Genomic DNA, 19,447 nt, shown 5'->3' with positions numbered 1-19,447 from the left:
GAAACCCTACTGACACCCCAATCCTTTAATCACAACTAGTGAGTTATTTATTTTTTATTTTATTTGTTCTAATTAGTTATACATGACAGTAGAATGCATTTTGACACATTATACATAAATGGAGCATAACTTCTCATTCCTCTGGCTGTACATGGTGCTGAGTCACACCAGTAGTTTAATCATACATATATATAGGGTAATAATGTCTGTCACATTCTACTGTCTTCCCCATCCCCACTGCCCCACTCCCCCCTCACTCCTCTCTGCACAATGCAAAGTTCCTTCATTCTTCCTTACCCCATCCCCAACTGTGGATCAGCACCCACTTATCAGAGAAAACATTTAGCTGTTGATTTTGGGGGATTGGCTTATTTCACTTAGCAAGATATTTTCTAGTTCCATTCATTTGCCTGCAGATGCCATAATTTCATTCTTCTTTAAGGCTGAGTAATATTCCGTTGTGCATATGAACCACATTTTCATTATCCATTCATCTATCGAAGGGCATGTAGTTGGTTCCATAGTTTAGCTATTGTAAATTGAGCTGCTATCAACATTGATGTGGCTGTGTCACTGTAGTATATTGATTTTAAGTCCTTTGGGTATAAACCGAGGAGTGGGGTAGCTGGGTCAAATGGTGGTTCCATTCCCACTTTTCTGAGGAATCTCCATACCGCTTTCCATAGCGGTTGCACCAAATCACAGTCCCACCAGCAATGTATGAGAGTGCCTTTTCCCCCACATCCTCGCCAACGCTTATTAATGCTTGTATCCTTGATAATTGCGATTCTGACTGGAGCGAAATGAAATCTTAGTAGTTTTGATTATAGCTAGTGGTTCTATGGTGGACATAGGATTCAGGCTGCATAGAATTCGTAGTCTCTCTTAAGAGTCTGAATGTAATGAGTTAGTGATTTGTTAATTTGACCCTGTTGTGGTGGAGTTAGACCTGCTGGAACTGGAGAGAAAGAGGGATGTGGGGTGGCCACACTCTATGAGATGGGTTGGAGAAGTAGAGAAAGTCAGTGTATAGCAAGAGAGAGGGGAGCAGAGACCTAGAGAGGCTCCCAGTTCAAGATGCTGTCCCTGGCCCAGAGGGATGCCCACTATTGGAGTCATCCCTTTATCAAGTTTCCCTTTCTGTTGACTGTCAGTTGTAACTAATAACCTGCCCCTTGGGTGATAAGGGCTCAAATGAAGCCAGAACCTTCTGGAGCAAATCAGGTCTGTTTCTACCACAGGTACTAAGCAGGAGGCTTAATTAACAGGGGCCCTGCAGGGATGCAGGCTGGAGATCCTGGAAGACAGGAAACCAGGGCCGCCTTTGAAGAGCTTCTTACAGTCCTGCAGCCCCATTACACAGTGGTCTTGTGACAATCAGATGTGAAACTAATGTGCAGGAGGAGAATGTTGTATTGGAACCTGGGACCCACAGGGTCTGGGCAGCAGTATGCAGGGGGACAGAGGGAAGGACTGAAACCTTGATTTTCTGCCCCTGTGTCTACTTCCCTGCCCTGGTTAATGCAGGTGGTGGGGGGTTGCAAGAAGATCAAACACTGTCCACTTGCCCTCCACCCCCAATCTAGGGACAGGCAGGTGAAGGCTGTCAGTCTCCATTTCATAAGTCCTAAGTGGTGGGCACTGGGAATGGGTGTGGTGGCTCAGTCCTGGATCTCTTCCATTCTTAACTCCTTACCCGCCCCCAAAAGAGAATTATCCCAACGTTTGTCTGTGACCAAATCTTTCTACATGGACCTCCATAGGGAAAGAAGTTGGCGTTTCTGAAAAAATGTTTCAAGAATGGTTCTAATGGGCGCTAGAGATACAGCTCAGTGGTATAGCGCTTGCTTGGCATGTGAGGCCCCGAATTTGACTCCCAGTGCCCCCACCAAAGAATTTTTCTAATAAAATTTAATAGCATGGACATTTGCACTTGGAGACTAGTTTTCTACTCACCCAACTGACTGTCATTTTTCAGTCAAGAGCATGGTGACCTTTAACAGAACATTGTTTTCTTTCCAATCTTGTCGAGCAATGATTATTTAATCATTCTCTTGTCCTCTAAAATCTCTCTACCAAGATAGGAGGTCAGAAGAGTGGTCACCTTTGTCCCAGGTGGGATAGGAGCATATTGCCTGGGAAGGGGCCCATCAGGGCTTTCTGTGGTCTGTAAATGTTCTATATTTTGATCTGGGTTATTGATACACAGATGTCAAACATGTGTAAAAATTCATCCAACTACATACTTAAGATTTTGCAGTTTAATCCATGAATGTGATGGTGTAATAAAAAAGTAAATTTTCTGAAAATGTTTCAACCAAGTCTGCATCTCTGAATTAGCCTCCTATAGTTTCATTTGCAGCAAGTTTGTAATAACATTTTGGGGTGGTGGAGGGTACCAGGGATTGAACTCAGGGGCACTCAACCACTGAGCCACATCCCCAGCACCATTTTGTATTTTATTTAGAGACAGGGTCTCACTGAGTCGCTTAGAACCTCACTTTTCCTGAGGTTGACTTTGAACTTGCAATCTTCCTGCCTTAGCCTCCCAAGCCACTGGGATTACAAGAGCACACCAATCCACCTAGCTGTAATAACATTTTGACACATACTTGCAATAACACTCTCTGAAAAGTTTTCATAACTATTTATTTAGTGATATTGAGGATTGAACCCAAGGGCCCTTTTTATTTGCCAAGATGCAGAGGCTAGCCTTGAACTTGTAAATCCTTCCTTCTCAGCCTCCATAGTCACTAGAATTACAGATATGTGCCACTAGGCCCACACCTATATTCTGTCTAGTATCTAGGACCCTTCTCTGGTTCCTCCCTAAAGGGAAAATTCTGTGTGTGTGGGGGTCTGTTTCTGTTTTGCCTTCTTGACATCCACTTCCCTATTTCTTTATTTTCTGCTCCAATACAGGTTGAATATTTCCCTGATTGGAACCAGAAGTGTTTCAGATTTTGAGATATTTGCATATATGTAATAAGATATCTTAGGGATGGGATCCAAGTTTAAGCATGGAATACACTTTGGTTTCATATATACCTTATACACATCACCTGAAGGTGATTTTGTACATTTTTAAATCTGTGCATGAAAAAATGGAATTTTAAAAGTATGGAATTTTCTGCTTTGGAATCCTGTTAGTGCTCAAAGTTTGAATTTTGGAACATTGTGGATTTCAGATTGGGGATGCTCAACCTTTGTGTAAGAAGAAACATTATTGGATACCTTGAATAGCTCATAAGAGGAAAAAAAAAAAAAAACCCAGTCCTAACAGACTTATTTGGGGGGCGGGTACCAGGGATTGAACTCAGAAGCACTCAACCACTGAGCCCCATCCCCAGCCCTATTTTGTATTTTATTTAGAGACAGGGTCTCACTGAATTGCTTAGCACCTCACTCTTGCTGAGACTGGCTTTGAACTCACGATCCTCCTGGCTCAGTCTCCTGAGCTGCTGAGATTACAGGCGTGCACCACTGCACCCAGCCTAACAGACTGAGTCCTTTTGGCAATCTGAAATACTGGTCAGTATGTCAAGGTAGAAGAGAAGAAGCCAGATCTTTTTGCAACTGTCACTGTATTAGAGTAAAAGCATTTGCTCATAGTAATATGCTAAATGATGTGCATTATGGAGAGGGTCAAGTTACTTGTCTTTACATTTAATCAATACCAAATTGATAATTTAGTCTATATTGAATGTAAAGAATTATAACTCAATCCTAAATTATTTTTCCATAAACATTTGAAGTACCCAGTTTTAGTTTTCCCAAGAGCTCTTTTATTGTGCGAATTTTAAAACTGCATTATTAGCTAAGAATATTCATGAAGTTGGGGTGTGGAGACACATGCCTGTAATCTCAGCAACTCGGGAGTCTGGGGCAGGAGGATTGCCAGTTTGAGGACATACTGGGCAACTTAGTAAGACCCTGTCTCAAAAAATAAGAAGAGCTGGGGATGGGACTCAGGGTTAGAGGGCCCCTGGATTCCATCCTCAATACCATAGACAAACAAACACCTTAAAAAAAAAGAAAAGTTCACTGGGCTTGGTGGTGCAAACCTATAATTCCCAGCAACTTGAGAGGCTGAGGCAGGATTATCACAAATTTGAGGCCAGGGTAGGCTTCTTAGTAAGACCTGGTCTCAAAACATAAATAAAAAATATATATAGTTAATAAATAATTGGCTGAGGATGTAGCTCAGTGGTAAAGTATTTGCCCAGCAAGCAAAAAGTCCTGGATCCCATTCTCAGTACTGCAAAAACAAAAGGAAGGGGGAAGGGAAGGAGGGAAGGGGAGGGGAAAGGGGGGGAAGGAGGAGGAGGAGAAGAAAGGGAGGTTCCCATATTTTATCTAAAGCAAACTCACAGTACAGGGGCCGAATCTGGAAGGCTTTATTATTGTTATTGTTTGGATTTATTACAAATGTCAAAAATCAGGAGGCCTTCCATTAAAAAAAAAAAAATCCCAATTTTCAGTAGCTCTTGAAAAACTGGAAATAGGCCCACTTTCCGTGGCTTTCAGAGGTGAATGAATCATGGCTGCCCTTTTCCAAGGGGGCATAGCCCTCCATTCTACTTCAGCCTCCAACCAGTTCCTTCACATGTTTTTTTACCAGGAGACATTTGAATGGGAGACAAGAAAGAAAGAAACCATTTTATTTGGAAAGACAAAGTGCAACTTAGTACATATGCAAAAATAAATCTGCACAGAGAGCCACTTCTCCGGGTCCCACCCAGAGTCTACCTTGAGGAGTTGAACCTCTGAGACTGGAAACGCAAGGAAGAGGCCCAGATCCACAGAGAATACACAGTGTGTCTCCCCCACCACCAAGCTGCAGATACTCATGTAAACATTTGTTGACTTGTAAAACATGTGCATGCAAGTGAGCTGGGATGGAAGGTAATAAAATCATCAAAATAGCAAGAAGGGTGATATACCTGGAAGGTTGTATTGAAGATAAATTCCCAGAATGCCTCAGTGAGAGGGGGAGCAGTGATATTCCAAAGGGCTTGGGTCTGAGAGGATTTTTCTCTTCTTATACCCATAAAGCTTGCCCTCACGTGTTTATTTCTCTTTTACCTCTAGCAGAACTAAGCTGAGTGCGGTGGCACATGCCTATAATCCCAGTGGCTGGGGAGGCTGAGGCAGGAGGATTATGGGTTCAAAACTAGCCCCAGCACTTTAGCAAGGCCCTAAGCAACTCAGCAAGACCCTGTCTTTAAATAAAATCCAAAGAAGGGCTGGGGAGGTGGCTCAGTGGTTAAGTGCCCCTGGGTTCGATCCCTTGGCAAAAAACAAAAACACCAAAAACCTGAATGGGCCATTGAATTCCAGTTTAAATTATATCTCCAGGATCCTCTGAATAACAGCTTCTCTTAACTCCTAGCTCCAGCTTAGTCTCTCTAGCTAGCAGTATCCTGTGACAGAATCTACGAGAACCTGTGGTTTCTCTGTCTGTGAAATGAAGGTGACAGATGCTAATCCTAACTGTGCTAATCTGGATTTCCACCTGCCTCTTGAATTTGAAGACAGTCTCTGCTGTCTTCCTAGTTGAGCTGGACTGTCTTGGGTTTGCTGCAGGGGGAGATGCCTTAACCAGCTTCAGATGACACAGACCTAGGGTTTGTGTGTGTTTGTTTATTTTGTGGTGCTGGGGATTGAACCCAGGGCCTTGTGCATTTGAAGCAAGCACTCTACCAACTGTTATATCCCCAGCCCCAGACCTAGGTTTTAAAGGTGGAATAAATGCTTCTGGTGGCTCAGAAGGATCTCAACATCTTGCAAGTTCCCTTTTCATTCTCAAAGGTCCTTAAGCTTGCATGCAGACCACCCTAGCCTCCTGAAGGAGAAAGAGATCACTTCCTGACAGTAAGGCCATGTGGGTGGGTGGGGAGTGGAATTGTAGGCATGATGGTTAAAGCAAATCCAAACAAGGAATCATTAATTGGTTGAAGGAAGCAGAGCCCCAACAGAGTGAGCTCCATGACTGGAGCTGGCCCTCCCTTCATTCACGCACTTACTTGGTAACCAACTCTGCCAAGGTGCTATGCTTAAAAGAAAGCCCTGGAGGCCAGGCACAGTGGTGCACACCTGTTATCTCAGCGGTTTGGGAGGCTGAGGCAGGAGGATCTCGAGTTCAAAGCCAGCCTAAGCAACTCAGCAAGACCCTGTCTCTAAATTTTAAAAAAGTGGGTGGAGGTTGGGGATGTGGCTCAGTGGTTAAAAGCCCCTGGGTTCAATCCTCAGTACCAAAAAAAAAAAAAAAAGTCCCGGAGGCCACAAAGTTGATACACCTCTGTTCTTGCAGCTTAATGAAATAGCTTTCAGTCAAGGGTTAACAAACTACAGGCCAAGAGGGCCACCTGTTTTTATAAATAAAGTTTTTTTGGAACACTAACCATATTCTTTTGTCTACATCTTGTCTCTTGCTGGTTTTGCAATTTGATAGCAGGGTTGAGTAGCTGCAAAAAAAGGCCATGTGGTCTATCTGGCCCTTTCATCTTGATAGAGAATTAGATACAAGGGGCAAAAAGACAAATTATTTGTCTAATAAAATCTTAGAGAAGCCAGGCAGGGTGGTGCACGCCTGTAATCCCAGCAACTTGGGAGGCTGAGGCAGGAGGATCTCGAGTTCAAAGCCAGCCTCAGCAACAGCGAGGTGCTAAGCAACTCAGTGAGACCCTGTCTCTAAATAAAATACAAAATAGGGCTGGGAATGTAGTTCAGTGGTTGAGTGCCCCTGGGCTCAATCCCCAATACCTCCATGCCCCCCTCAAAAAAAATCTCAGAGAAGGAGGAAGCTGTCTGAATTAACAAGGGCACCACCAACAAAAAAGCACGAGGCTTGATTACTTTGAAGGAATATGTGGCAATAAAGTTGCTTCTTACATTTAATATGTGCGATTTAACTATAGGTACTGGTTTAAAACACACATAAAATTTAAAGCAAGCTAACCACCGATCTGGTATAGATGAAAGAAGAGTGATCAGTACCAACTTCCAAAGGAAAACTGTTATGAGTCCATGTGCAAAAACTGGGGATACTGTCATTTCTGGGTGGACTCGGGGAATTTTCACAGGTAATGCTGACTTAATTTTTCCTTGAAGGGCACACCCCACTTTAGAATCGAATGTTTGCACAAGTTCATGACTCCACAGTGCTCCAAACTGAAGTGCCGAGGGAGTATCTTACAAACAAGTAAGAGTGGCTTGTGTGTTACACTTGGCTTTGCATCCTTTGATTGTTCGAGAAAGAGGCTGCTCTAGCATTTGTGGTTGATCGAATTGTCTAGTTTCTTGGCTATTTGAAACAACAAGTGAAATCACACTAGCATTAAATAGGAACTCCTTGTAAGGAGAAAGCTCATTAAATAAAGATATTGTAGCTTGACCCTGGGGAAACTTCTAGAACTAATGAGTGTTTATAGTTCTTGCCCTCTCATCCTCAAACATCTTTAGTAAATCTCAAGGGGCTGCTGTTGAAAGCAGCCAAGCTGCAAATCACAAGAAAATCAGCCCAGCTTGGAGCAGAAAATGCCAAGAGTGGGGGCTGGGGAGCAGATTCTATAAAAGAATAGCTTCACGCAAGAAAATGCTGAGGGATACTGCACCAGGGACACTTAGTCACTGTGTGGATGTTGCCACTAGGAAGCAGGGTATATTCTGCTTGGAGCAAAGTCCCCCATATTCCAAGCTGCTGTCCTCATACATTAAAGCTTTAAGATGCATCCTGTTCCACACCAAGTATTCATGTACAAGTTAGAGGTAGTAAATGTGTACATACAAAAAAAAAAAAAAATCAAACCTGTTTTGTAAAGCCCATAGGAAGAAAGCATGCTTCAAAAACGGAATTTGGCTGGAATTCCAGAAAAATCAGTCTCAGGGCAGGAGGAAACGAAACTATGAAGTTAGAAATTAATCAATGTGCAGGCCCCTGCCCCAGGATAGAAGGGAGGCTGCATGTGCACTCAAAAAACACCATGCCTGCTCCCAAATGCTCGGAGAAAGACGGCTGTGCACTAAGTCAGGACAAAACACACCCCTGGGAAGTTAGCTCTTCACTTCCCATCCCCATTCTTGAAACGGGGTTCTGAGGGCCTGAGATTTGAATCTAGCCTGGAAAGGCTGGTGAGCAAGGGCCTCATATTGTCCATGGTGGGAAAGCATGACGCGTCTCAAGATAAGAAAGCAAGAAGTAAAAAATAAAAGGAGAATCTCAATAACAGTAGGATGGTTCATTAGGCTGCATTTTTTTCAATCCCCATTCCCCGAAAACACTGTCCTAAGGGACAGCTGTAGGGTCTCTGCTAGCAGCAAAGACCTTTTTTTCAAGAGTCAAAAAAATAAAATAAAATAAAATACAAAAGTCAATTTACAGCACATGAAAAATACCTTTTCCTTCTCAAACTAAATAAGTCTCCCCACCCCACCCCCACCCCATCCCAACCCCTTAGCCCTTTTGCTTGGGACTAGCTGGCAGCAATTGTTCTGGCAAGTTATCCTTCCATCTGGGCCCAGGCCTCCTCTGCCAGCTGATAGTACTGGTTGGCTAGACGGCCCTTCATGGCTTCCATAGCTGCCTCAGCTGCCTGGGTGTACAAGTCCCCTGAAAGAGAGCAAGGAAAGGTACAAAGAGGTGAACCGTGCGTGCCAGGCCAGTATCCCCCACCTCTCCCACAAGAGTACCCTGAGGTTTGGTTTTGTCTTGTCTTTGTTTTTACAGGAACCAAACTACCCCTGACATCCTCTCCTTCCAGATAGATGTTCAGGATGCTCTGTCGCAGGGTGGCCATGTGATCAAACCCGGCCATTCCCTGCAGGCCCCAGGCGTTGGTCTAGACTTAGGCAGAGCTAATCAGAATAAGCCTTGGGGTCCACAGTGATTTGCAGGTGGGTGGGAGATTCAATCAGGCTGAGGATATTTGCAGAATAAATTGAGAATCTTTGTAAGTGAAAGAAACAGTCGAAATAACTTCATCTCAGGTTGGCCCAAGATTTGCTGTCAAATGATTTGCATAAAATTCAACGCAAGCACTTCGGAATTTTAGAGCTTTGGGGATTTAGAAATTTCAAATCAGAAACGAGAGATCTGCTTTATTATTTGTCGAATTCTTATACAACTTTGAAAATTTAGTCTCATCCCATACCTGTGAAATCAGGAGTTTGGTAAGTTTGTTTTAGGTAAAGGAATTGGATATTGGTGTCACCAACACCCTCTTCCTGGATTCTCACCCACAGGTTTTATCTGTTAAAGCCCTAATCCACAAAGTGACTGTAGGTGGACACAGGGCCTGTGAGGCTGTGATAAAGGTTAAGTGAGGTCACAAGGGTGGGGCCCTGGGACCCTTCTCAGAGGAGGAAAAGACAGTAGGGCCTGAGATTTGAATCTAGTCTGGAAAGGCATATTATTTGGCAATAAAAAGGAATGTGTCTCTCTACCCTCGCCCCTCTCCTTGCATACAGAAGAAAAGACATGTTAGTACATGGTGAGAAGATGATTGTCTAGAAGCCAGAAATAGGACAGCATCTTGATCTTGGACTTCTTGGCCTTGAGAAATCAATTTAGGAGACTGCCCCGTAATGAGGAACTTGCCTAGCATGCATAAGGCCCTGGGTTTGATCTCTAGCACCAAACAAATAAATAAACAGATAAATAAATAAATACACTGTTGTTACTTAAGCCATTCAATCTACAGGGCAGCTTCAGCAGATTAATATATTATGTAACGGAAAAAAAAAACATATAACTTATCTATCAATTGATGACTCAAAAACAAAATGGGGCATCTCCTACAATGGCTTATTATTTGGCAATAAAAATGAATGAGGCACTGGTACCTGCTATAACATGCATGAACCTTAAGGCCAATGTTCTAAGTGAAAGAAGCCTGACACAAAAGGCCATGTATTTCATGAGTCACTTACAGAAGGAGCCCAGAGCAGGCCCATCCATATAGACCAAAAGTTGATCCTTGGTCCCCAGGAATGGGGGAGGAGGCAGGTTGGGAATGACTGCTAACTAGTACAGGGTTTCTTCTTGGGGTGATGGAAATGTTCTGGAATTAGTTAATGGCGATGGGTGACCAACATTGTGAAAATACTAAAATCCACTGAACTACATTTTAAGATGGTAAATTTCAGGTTGTGAAAATTTTAGTTCAGTTTTCAAAATTGCAAAGAACTCCCCCTAAGACTCTAATATATATATATATATATATATATATATATATATATATATATATATATATATATATTTTTTTTTTTTTTAAGTATTTATTTTTTAGTTGTGGTTGGACACAATACCTTTATTCCACGTATTTATTTTTATGTGGTCCTGAGGATCGAACCCAGGGTTTCACACGTGAGAGGCAAGTGCTCTACGGCTGAGCCACAACCCCAGCCCTATATTTATTTTTTTTTAAATTGTTCTATTTAGTTGTACACGACAGCAGAATGCATTTCAATTCCTATATCGCTTTTGTAAAGGAAGCATGATATTTTATTTCTTTTTTAAAAATATTTTTAGTTATAGATGGACACAATACCTTTATTTTATTTATTTATCTTCCTGTGATGCTGAGGATCGAACCTAGTGTCTCATGAAATACATGGTAGGCAAGCACTCTCTCTACCACTGAGCTAGAACTCCAGCCTTGTCGTACTGTATTGTAAGGGGAAAAGTCTGTATGCATTCAGCACAGAGGCCATGGACGGAATCCAGGGCCCCATGCATGCCAGGCAAGTGCTCCACCATGAACTATGTCCCCAGCACCACTAAAATATTCTTTGATCTGTGGTTGCTTGAATCCATGGATGAAGAACCAACAGCTACCCAAGGCTGACTGTATAAGCATTAAATAAAAATGTCCATCTGCGTGTTAGCTCCATAAAACCCCCTCCTGAAAAGAGACTCACCCTGGGCCCCTCCCAGTGGGGATGAGAATTACAACGGTCCCTGCCCAGCCCTGTCCCGCCCCAGGGGCAGGTCTGCGGAGGCCCTACCTGATCTCTGCGGGTCCTTCTCCAGCCCGCAGCCTCCGGTCAACAGCATCTCAGCCTCCCTGGCCAGCAGCGCATAGCGGGGCTCGTCCTGCATCCCATCGAACTCACCGCCCTCGTCACAGTCCGTGGTCTCCAGGGCAGTGTTGTACCAGTGCAGGGCCTCGGGCCAGTCTCGGCACCTTGCCAGGGGACACAGAGAAAGAGGGACATCATCACAGCAGCAGGGGGGGAAGGCAGAGGGCCAACCACCCCTGATCCAAGTCAGGGATACAGCAGGGACGACCACCTCTGGTTCCCAACCTACAGTGTCCAAGACCACCACATCCGAGGGGCACTGTGAAGCTGTAGGTTTATTTATCTATTAAGAGGGCAGTCATGTAGCTTTTCTTAATAACATGGGTGTATTACAACCATTCTGTAACAGAAGTCGAGCATATTGGGGAGGGGGACATTTTTCTAGGATCGCCCACAAGCACCCTATGGGCTGGCACAAGCTGCCCTCTGACTCTGGTAGGAGAAGGACCCTTGGCAGAAACCCCCAGAACCACCTAACAGCAATCGCTCAGCCCCTGCCTATTCTGCCTGTGCTGGCCAGTCGGGCTCTCTTCCAGAATAATGCAGGACTCCTCTCCCCACCCCAGCTAAGCCCCTCCGCTCCCCAGCTCTTTCTCCTATGGCAGCATGCATCCGGCCAAACCACCAAGGGTGACCATAGGTTTCAGCCAAAGTCATGCAACTACAAAATACAGAGCTAACAGGGCAGCAGGCTGTTTTTCTTTGCGTGGAACCCTTGTGAGGAACTATTTATAGCACATCAGGAAAGAGCAAACAGCGTCACTGATAAGAAAGACTCTGGGTGTCCTGAATGTGCCAGGAGCAGCAGCTCTAATGATATGTTTGCCTCTTGCCTCACCCTCCAGTCTCAGCTCCTGTTGGTGCCAGGGGCTACTCCCCAAACATGCCAGCACCTGCCTGTACCCTGGTCTTTTTTTCTTGGGTACCAGGAATTGAACCCAGAGATGCTTAACCACTGAGCCATATCCCCAGCCCTTTTAAAATATTTTTTATTTAGAGAAAGGGTCTCGTTAAGTTGCTTAGGACCTCACTTCATTGCTGAGGCTGATTTTTGAACTTGCGATCTTCCTGCCTCAGCCTCCAAAGCTGCTAGGATTACAGGCGTGCACCTCCACGCCCAGCCTAAATTCCCACCCCTCTAGTCTGAGTTCCACACCTAGTTCTTCACCCCTCCAGCCTCAGTTCATGTCACCTCCCCAGAGATGCTGTCTCTAAACACCTTGTTTCTTACAATTATCACACTCTAATTCTCCTTGTTCCCTCACACATTAGGGTCATCCCTGACCAGAACAAATACCCCAAGAAGGTCAGAGTCTTGTCTTTTATGTTAACTGCTATATTCCCAGGGCCTGCTATATTCCTCAACACATTTCTGCTGGATGAAAAAGGTAAGCAAGCGGCGGCTGGTGGAGATGGCATTTAAGACCGTGACCCCATTGTATCTTATATATATATATAAAAAAAAGGAAATTATTTGAAAATAGCAAGGTACCCAAAAACCTAGGGTTGTATTCTTGGAATAGGGGCCCCTAGATTAGATGACATCACCCCTTCAGCTTTGATGGTCCCCAGTCCTAAAGGGCAGAGCACAGTTGCCCTGCAAACATTACATGGGAAAGGATCTTCTCTCTCCCTGCCCACCCCTGCCCCATGCTGTCCCAGTGGTCAGGGTGCCCACCCTGTCTTGGAATTTTCCATGATTTTTCATTCCCCTATTAGATGTAACTTCTGAGAGAACCAAAATCCCTTAAATATAAATTTGGGCCTTCATGGGGCCCTACCTTACCCATAGCTGGCCCTTAATTAATGCTCCCTGAATGCAAAAGGCTGGAGCTGCTTGGAATGAGGAAGAAGAAAAAGAAAATGACTATAGTAGAAGCTATTAAAAAAAAAAAGAAAATTCTCATAGATTTAATTACATAAATATTAAAAACCAACATGTCCCCAAACCCAGTAAGCAATGGTCATTATGTGGTATATGTTTCCTCCTCCCCAATCTATGTTGGCCATCTCTGGAAACAGGAAAAACAAAACAACAACAACAACAAAAAAAACACAACTTCTTTTAAAGAGAATGGGTTAACAGCCTTAATATATAAAGAATTGTTACAAATCAATAAGAAACTATCATCTGGAGTAAAGTAGAAATAAATATAAATTTTTAAAAAGGAAGTAAAAATCAAAATTGACAAAGGACAGAAAAAGAAAGCACAAATAGCAAAGACTTTTTAAGAACCAAAGATATAAATATTCAATGCCCATCTCCAACTTCTTCTACCCATGCTATACTTCTCCACGGCACTCAAAGGGTACCATATGCATGGGTACTTGATCTAATAGAACCGTGTTAGGACTTTTTTGTTTAGCACCTGTCCATGTCAGTATAGTTCTAAGTTCGCTAAAAAGCCAGTCAATAGGGAATACAATGAAGGAAAGGTGGAAAGACCAAAACTTTGGCTCTGCCACTTATTAGGTACAGGTTGAGCATCCCTCATCCAAAACTCCAAAATCTAAGAACACCAAAATCTGATACTTTTTGATTATAATCATGATGCAAACGTGAATCATTTTGCAGATACACTAAAAATATTGGATAAAATTACCTTCAGGCTATGCGTCTATGGTATATACATGAATTTTGCATTTAGATTTGGGATCTGTCCCCAAGATATCTCATTATGCATATGCATATGGTCCAAAATCTGAGAAAACCCCAAATCCAAAACACTTCTGATCCCAAGCATTTCAAGTTCCTTCACTTCTCAGAACTATAGTTTTTAGTTATCCACAAAATGGGGCCCCAAATACCTGCCTTGTCTGTGTCACTGAGATGAGGTGGTTTGTTCATTCAACCACTGAGCTAAGATGCTAAGATGTGGAAGATGTAAGACACAGAGTTGTCGGATAACCGATTCCTGTTCTCAATGAAATCAAATCATAACACAAAAATGCTGTCTAAATATAGGGGAGCACTGCTGTTACACAGCAGGTATCTGAAAAATGTTGGCACACGGGCAGGCTTCTGAATGCATTCAGAAATTTTTGACCCTGAAACCTCCTTAAGATGAGAGTCCCACCAGACTTTTGTTCTAAACCCAGTGAGAGAGAGGAGCTCCTGAGACCAAGAGGAGGGACCTGCTCAGCTGCTTCACCTTGGAGATTTACACAATGAATGCACCCTCCTTGCTCCCTTCCAAAGAGTCCTTGAAGGCTCCTGGGTAGCCAGGTTCCAATGGGAACCACCTAGGGTGAGCAACTGACTTCTGCCCTGGACTTCCAGGATCTCCCACTGGCTAAGCCACAGAGCCGAGATGAAGGTGGGCCACCCTGTTCTCCTCCCATTGCAAAAACCAGACCTGGCATCTCAGCCTGGAGAATAAATGAAAAGTACTGATACTTTAGTTGCCGGAGTCTTTAAACCTACTCCTTCTTCTTAGAAGTGAAAAATAATAAAATAAAAATAAAAGTAGGAAAAGTCAATTAAAATCACCCAAATCCTGCTATCCAGGGACAATCCTCTGAGCCTGATACTGATTTTTTTCTCATGAAAATCTTTATTATACTAGCTAAAATGGCTAAGCAAGCGGCGGCTGGTGGAGATGGCATTTAAGACCGTGACCCCATTGTATCTTATACAATCACTGCATGCCTCATGTACCCAGTGCTGTGAGAGTTACTGTCACCATGTCATGTAACCTTCATACGACAATCCTCAGAAGCAGGTGTTGTGATTGTGCCTGCTTCACAAGATGAATGTAAAAGCACTCACTCAGGGTCACTGGTCTGGTAATGGGTGAAACCAAGACCAGAGCCCACGTCTGTCCTGATATTAAAGAGAAAGTGCCCACCCAATCCAGATCCCTGTGGATTCCACCTGAGTGACAGCCACAGTTACCTGTCTGGGCTGAGGTTCAGACCGGTGTCAAAAGCTCGTGCCACCAGGATCATGGACTGTCTGTCACCAGCTTCAGCTGCCTTGAGTAAGTAATCAAATCCTTTCGTCTTATTCTCCTCTGTCTCCTGTCAATACAAACCAAAGAGGGGGAAAAAAATAACAAGGCTTGCATAAATTTCGATCCTCAATCTTCTCCCTGTTTCTTTTATTATTGGGAGAGCTCTGGGGCTGGCTACTACAGCATTACACATCGTGGTTTTTAGTATATTCATGGAATTGTGCAACCATCACCACAAAAATCAGTTTCAAGCTGAGGTTTGGCTCAGTGGCAGAGCACTTGCCTCACACATGTGAGGCACTGGGTTGGGTCCTCAGCACCACGTGAAAATAAATTAAAAAATAAACGTATTATGTCCAACTTAAAAAAAATATATATATATATATATATATATATATATATATATATATATATATATTAGCCAGGCCAGGCGTGGAGGTGCACACCTATAATCCCAGGAGTGTGGGATCGTGAATTCAAAGCCAGCCTCGGCAACTTAGCAAGGCCCTAAGCAACTGAGACAGTGTCTCTAAATAAAAAAAAGGCTGGGGATATGGCTTGGTGGTTAAGTGCCCCTGAGTTCAATCCTGGGAGAGAGAAGGAAGGAAGGAAGGAAGGAAGGAAGAGGAAGGAAGGGAGGGAGGGAGGGAGGGAGGGAAAGAAAGAAAGAAAGGAAAGAAAAGAAAGAAAGGAAAGGAAAGAAAGAAGGAAGGAAGGAAAGAAGGAAAGAAAGAAGGAAGGGAGTAAGGAAAGAAGGAAGGAACGAAAGAAAGAAGGAACGAAAGAAAGAGGGAAGGAAAGAAAGAAAGAAAGAAGGAAGGAAGGAAAGAAAGGAAGAAAGGAAGGAAGGAAGGAAGGAAGGAAGGAAGGAAAGAAAGAAAGAAAGAAGGAGGAAAGAAAAGAAGGAAGGAAAGAAAGGAAGAAGGAAAGAAAGAAAGAAAGAAAGAAAGAAAGAAAGAAAGAAAGAAAGAAAGAAAGAAGAAGGAAGGAAGGAAGGAAGGAAGGAAGGAAGGAAGGGAAGGAAGGAAGGAAGGAAGGAAGGAAGGAAGGAAGGAAGGAAGGAAGGAAGGAAGGAAAGAAAGAAGTGGCCAGAACTCTCTTATTCCTGCCATGTTTTTGCCAGGCCCATGGCTGGCAAACTAAAGACTACATTTCCCAGCCTCCCTTGCAACAGGCCTCTATGTCCTAATACAGGAGGCCTATCCAGTCTCTCATTCATATTGCCTGTCCCTAGCATTTTTGAAAAATGCTTAGCACAGGAAGTGCTAAATAAACTTCAATAGAGGTTATTTTATAATTCTATTGGAAATATTTTTTTCTTCCTTTTTTTTTTTTTTGGTACGGGGGATTGAACCCAGGGGTACCTGACCACTGAGCCACATCCCCAGCCCTATTTTGTATTTTATTTAGAGACAGGGTCTCATGAGTTGCTTAGCGCCTCGCCTTTGCTGAGGCTCGCTTTGAATTCACAATCCTTCTGCCTCAGCCTCCCAAGTTGCTGGGGTTACAGGTGTGCACCACAGCACCTAGCTGAAATATTTTTATTTGTTAATTATTATCTGTATCATACCCTTTTCCACCTGAAGAGTTTGCTCCAGGAGAGCAGAGACCTTGTCTATCTCATTCATTGTCGTGAATATCAATAATAAAAATGCTAAAAAATCATGTGTTGCTGAGTGAATGAATGTCTTAACAAGACAACAGAAAAAGGCCTCCTTTTAGAGGAGGGGGATCTTGGAGAAAATGAGAGAGGGGCTTTCTAGGCCCACAGTGGCCCCTAAAGCAGGTAGCCATCATTTCCCTTGCTAAGACATGGCTTGAGCATGGCTCACTTCCTGCAGGCCAGCCCTGTCCTAACCACAATGATTCATGCAGCCACACTCCTGCCAGGGGAAGCTTGCAGAGTCGGAACCCTGGAGAAAGATAGCTGGGATACCTACAGACAAGGATGTTAAACGTGCTTCTCAACCCCTTTACAAGGTCGCTAGATGGACCAGTACAAACGGCCTATGATAATAGGGAGAGTTATCAGAGTGTCTCAGAGAGGTGGGATCCCCCACAGTCCTGGTCCTCACATCCAGCATCCCTTTATTGAGGCCTCAAACCCTCTGAGGGTCCTCTGTACCAAGTGCTGGGGTTCACAAGAACAGACTTACGCTTTCATAAATTTGGGGCTGGGGAATAGCTCAGTGATGTGTATGTGCCTAGCATGTGTGAGGCCCTGGGTTCCATCCCTGGCACCAAAAAACCCAACTTTCAGGAATTTGGCAAGCCTGTTGAAAAGCACAACCATGATTAAAACTTAATCATGGGCTGGGAGTGTCATTCAGTGGAGAGCACACACCTGGCATGCAGGAGGCCCTGTATTCCATACCCAGCATGGAAATAAAATCATAAACTTACAAGATGAATCATATTAAAACAAAGGTAATAAATACTCAAAAGCCATCAATCCCTAATTATTTTTACTGTGTTTTACTATTATTTATGTTCTTGAAATGAATTTTTTCAGTTGCAGCATCATGGACAGTTGGGACCACATACAGCCTTCATGGTGGGGACGGTCCTGTGCTTTGTATGATGCTGAACAGCATCCCCGCTCTCCACCCACCAGATGCCAGCAGCAATGACAATAACAACAACAAAAAAAAAGGTCTCCAAATCCCAGTGGCTCAGGAGGCTGAGGCAGGAGGATTGAGAGTTCAAAACCAGCCTCAGTAACTTAGCAAGGCCCTCGGCAACTTGGCGAGACGCTGTCTCTAAATTAAAAACAAAAAGAGCTGGGGATATGGCTCAGTGGTTAAGCACCCCTGGGTTCAATCCCCAGTGCCAAAAAATAAAAATAAAAAAGTCTATAGCAGGGCATGGAGGTTCAGGCATGTAATCCCAGCAGTGCAGGAGTCTGAAGCAGGAGGATTACAAATTGGAGGCCAGGCTGGGCAACTTTAGCAAGACCCTGTTTCAAAATCAAACACAAAAAGGGCTGGGGGGGGAGCTGAGGTTGTGGCTCAGTGATAGAGCGCTCCCCTAGCATGTGAGAGTCCCTGGGTTCGATCCTCAGCACCACATAAAAATAAATACATAAAATAAAGGTATTGGGTCCATCTACAACTAAAAAATAAATATTAAAAAAGAAAAAAGGGGCTGGGGATGTTGCTCAGTATTAGAGCATCCCTGGGTTCAATCTCCAGTACCCCCTGGCCCTGGCAAATAAACGGATAGATAGATAGATAGATAGATAGATAGATAGATAGATAGATAGATAGATAGATAGTCTCCACACATTGCTAAATGTCCCCTGGGGAAAGAGGCAAATCCCTGGTTAGGATTTGTTAGTGTCCACTTGGGCAGCACCTATACTAAAATTGGAACCTCACAGAGAAGATGAGCATGGTCCCTTTTAAAGGATGACATACAATTCTGTGAAGCGTTCTGTATTTTTAGAGCCTGGGGAGGGGAAGGGAAGGATGAGGAGAGGTTGGTCACTGGGTTTAAAGTTACAAGCAGATAGGAGGAGTAAGTTCTGGAGTTCCCTTTCACAGCAAGGCAACTATAGCTAAAAATAAAGTGTTTCAAAATAGCTAGAGGGTTTTGAATGTTCTCATCAAAGAAATGATAAATGTATGAGATAACAGACATACCAATCATCACACAACGTATACACGTTTCAAAACACCCCCACTATACCCCATAAACCTGTACAATCATTGTCAATCAAAAATAACAAAAAGTTGTGGCTCAGAGATAGAGCACTCGCCTAGCATGCGTGAGGCGCTGGGTTCGATCTTCAGCACCACATAAAAATAAAATAAAAATATTGTGTCCACCTATAACTAAAAAATAAAATATTTAAAAAAGATAACAAAAGGGCTGGGCTTGTGGCTCAGAAGTAGAGTGCTTGCCTAGCATGTGTGAGGGTTCGATTCTCAGCACCACATATAAATAAAGGTCCATCAACAACAAATAAATTGACCATGGCAGGAGTTTGTACCCCACTCCTCCCCTAAAGTAGACCATGCTACAAATCAGGATTTGATTAATTGTTTTCTCCATATCTGAACTTCAGAAAGGGAAAGAAAAGATAGGAATAGTGCAGATTAAGCTTCAAAATGTTTCACCTCTGTAACCATTCCATCATGCCTAGCTATGGAAATTAAAAGAATGTTCTTCCAGCACTTAAAACTATTATCTGATGCAGGAAAAATCTACTCAGGTCAGGAGCAAATGAAGTTCCAGTTCTAACACAGGTCTTCATTATTTTACTATCATTTTACTTATTAAAGTAAGTGAAAATATCAACCAACGTTCATGTCAGAACTATACCCCTTCACCAATTACCACCACCGGTAGGTTGGCATGTGCAAAAGTTGGCAAAAACCAATGAACGTGTTCTGTGTGGATCAGCTGACAAT

General features: G+C 43.4%; 1 protein-coding gene and 1 non-coding gene across 3 annotated transcripts in view; one reads left to right on the top strand and one right to left on the bottom strand.

Annotated features, from left to right (window-relative positions):
* Positions 1 to 4,648: 4,648 nt before the first annotated feature.
* Positions 4,649 to 19,447, bottom strand: part of Eef2k (eukaryotic elongation factor 2 kinase) — a 58,676-nt gene continuing 43,877 nt past the window's right edge. For both annotated transcript variants that reach the window (XM_026392092.2, XM_026392093.2), the window contains exons 16-18: positions 14,978 to 15,102; positions 11,008 to 11,186; positions 4,649 to 8,611 (exon numbers count right to left, since the gene is read on the bottom strand). In XM_026392092.2, coding sequence (XP_026247877.2) covers positions 8,502 to 8,611; positions 11,008 to 11,186; positions 14,978 to 15,102 — 414 coding nt within the window. In that variant the 3' untranslated portion in view covers positions 4,649 to 8,501. The remainder of the gene's footprint in view (positions 8,612 to 11,007; positions 11,187 to 14,977; positions 15,103 to 19,447) is intronic.
* LOC113185167 (U6 spliceosomal RNA) lies at positions 18,371 to 18,477 on the top strand. The gene has a single exon (XR_003301097.1). It is a non-coding gene; the product is annotated as a U6 spliceosomal RNA (small nuclear RNA).

The sequence above is a fragment of the Urocitellus parryii genome, chromosome 9, assembly GCF_045843805.1.
Source record: "Urocitellus parryii isolate mUroPar1 chromosome 9, mUroPar1.hap1, whole genome shotgun sequence".
NCBI lineage: Eukaryota > Metazoa > Chordata > Mammalia > Rodentia > Sciuridae > Urocitellus > Urocitellus parryii.
This window is presented reverse-complemented; position numbering and strand designations above follow the sequence as displayed.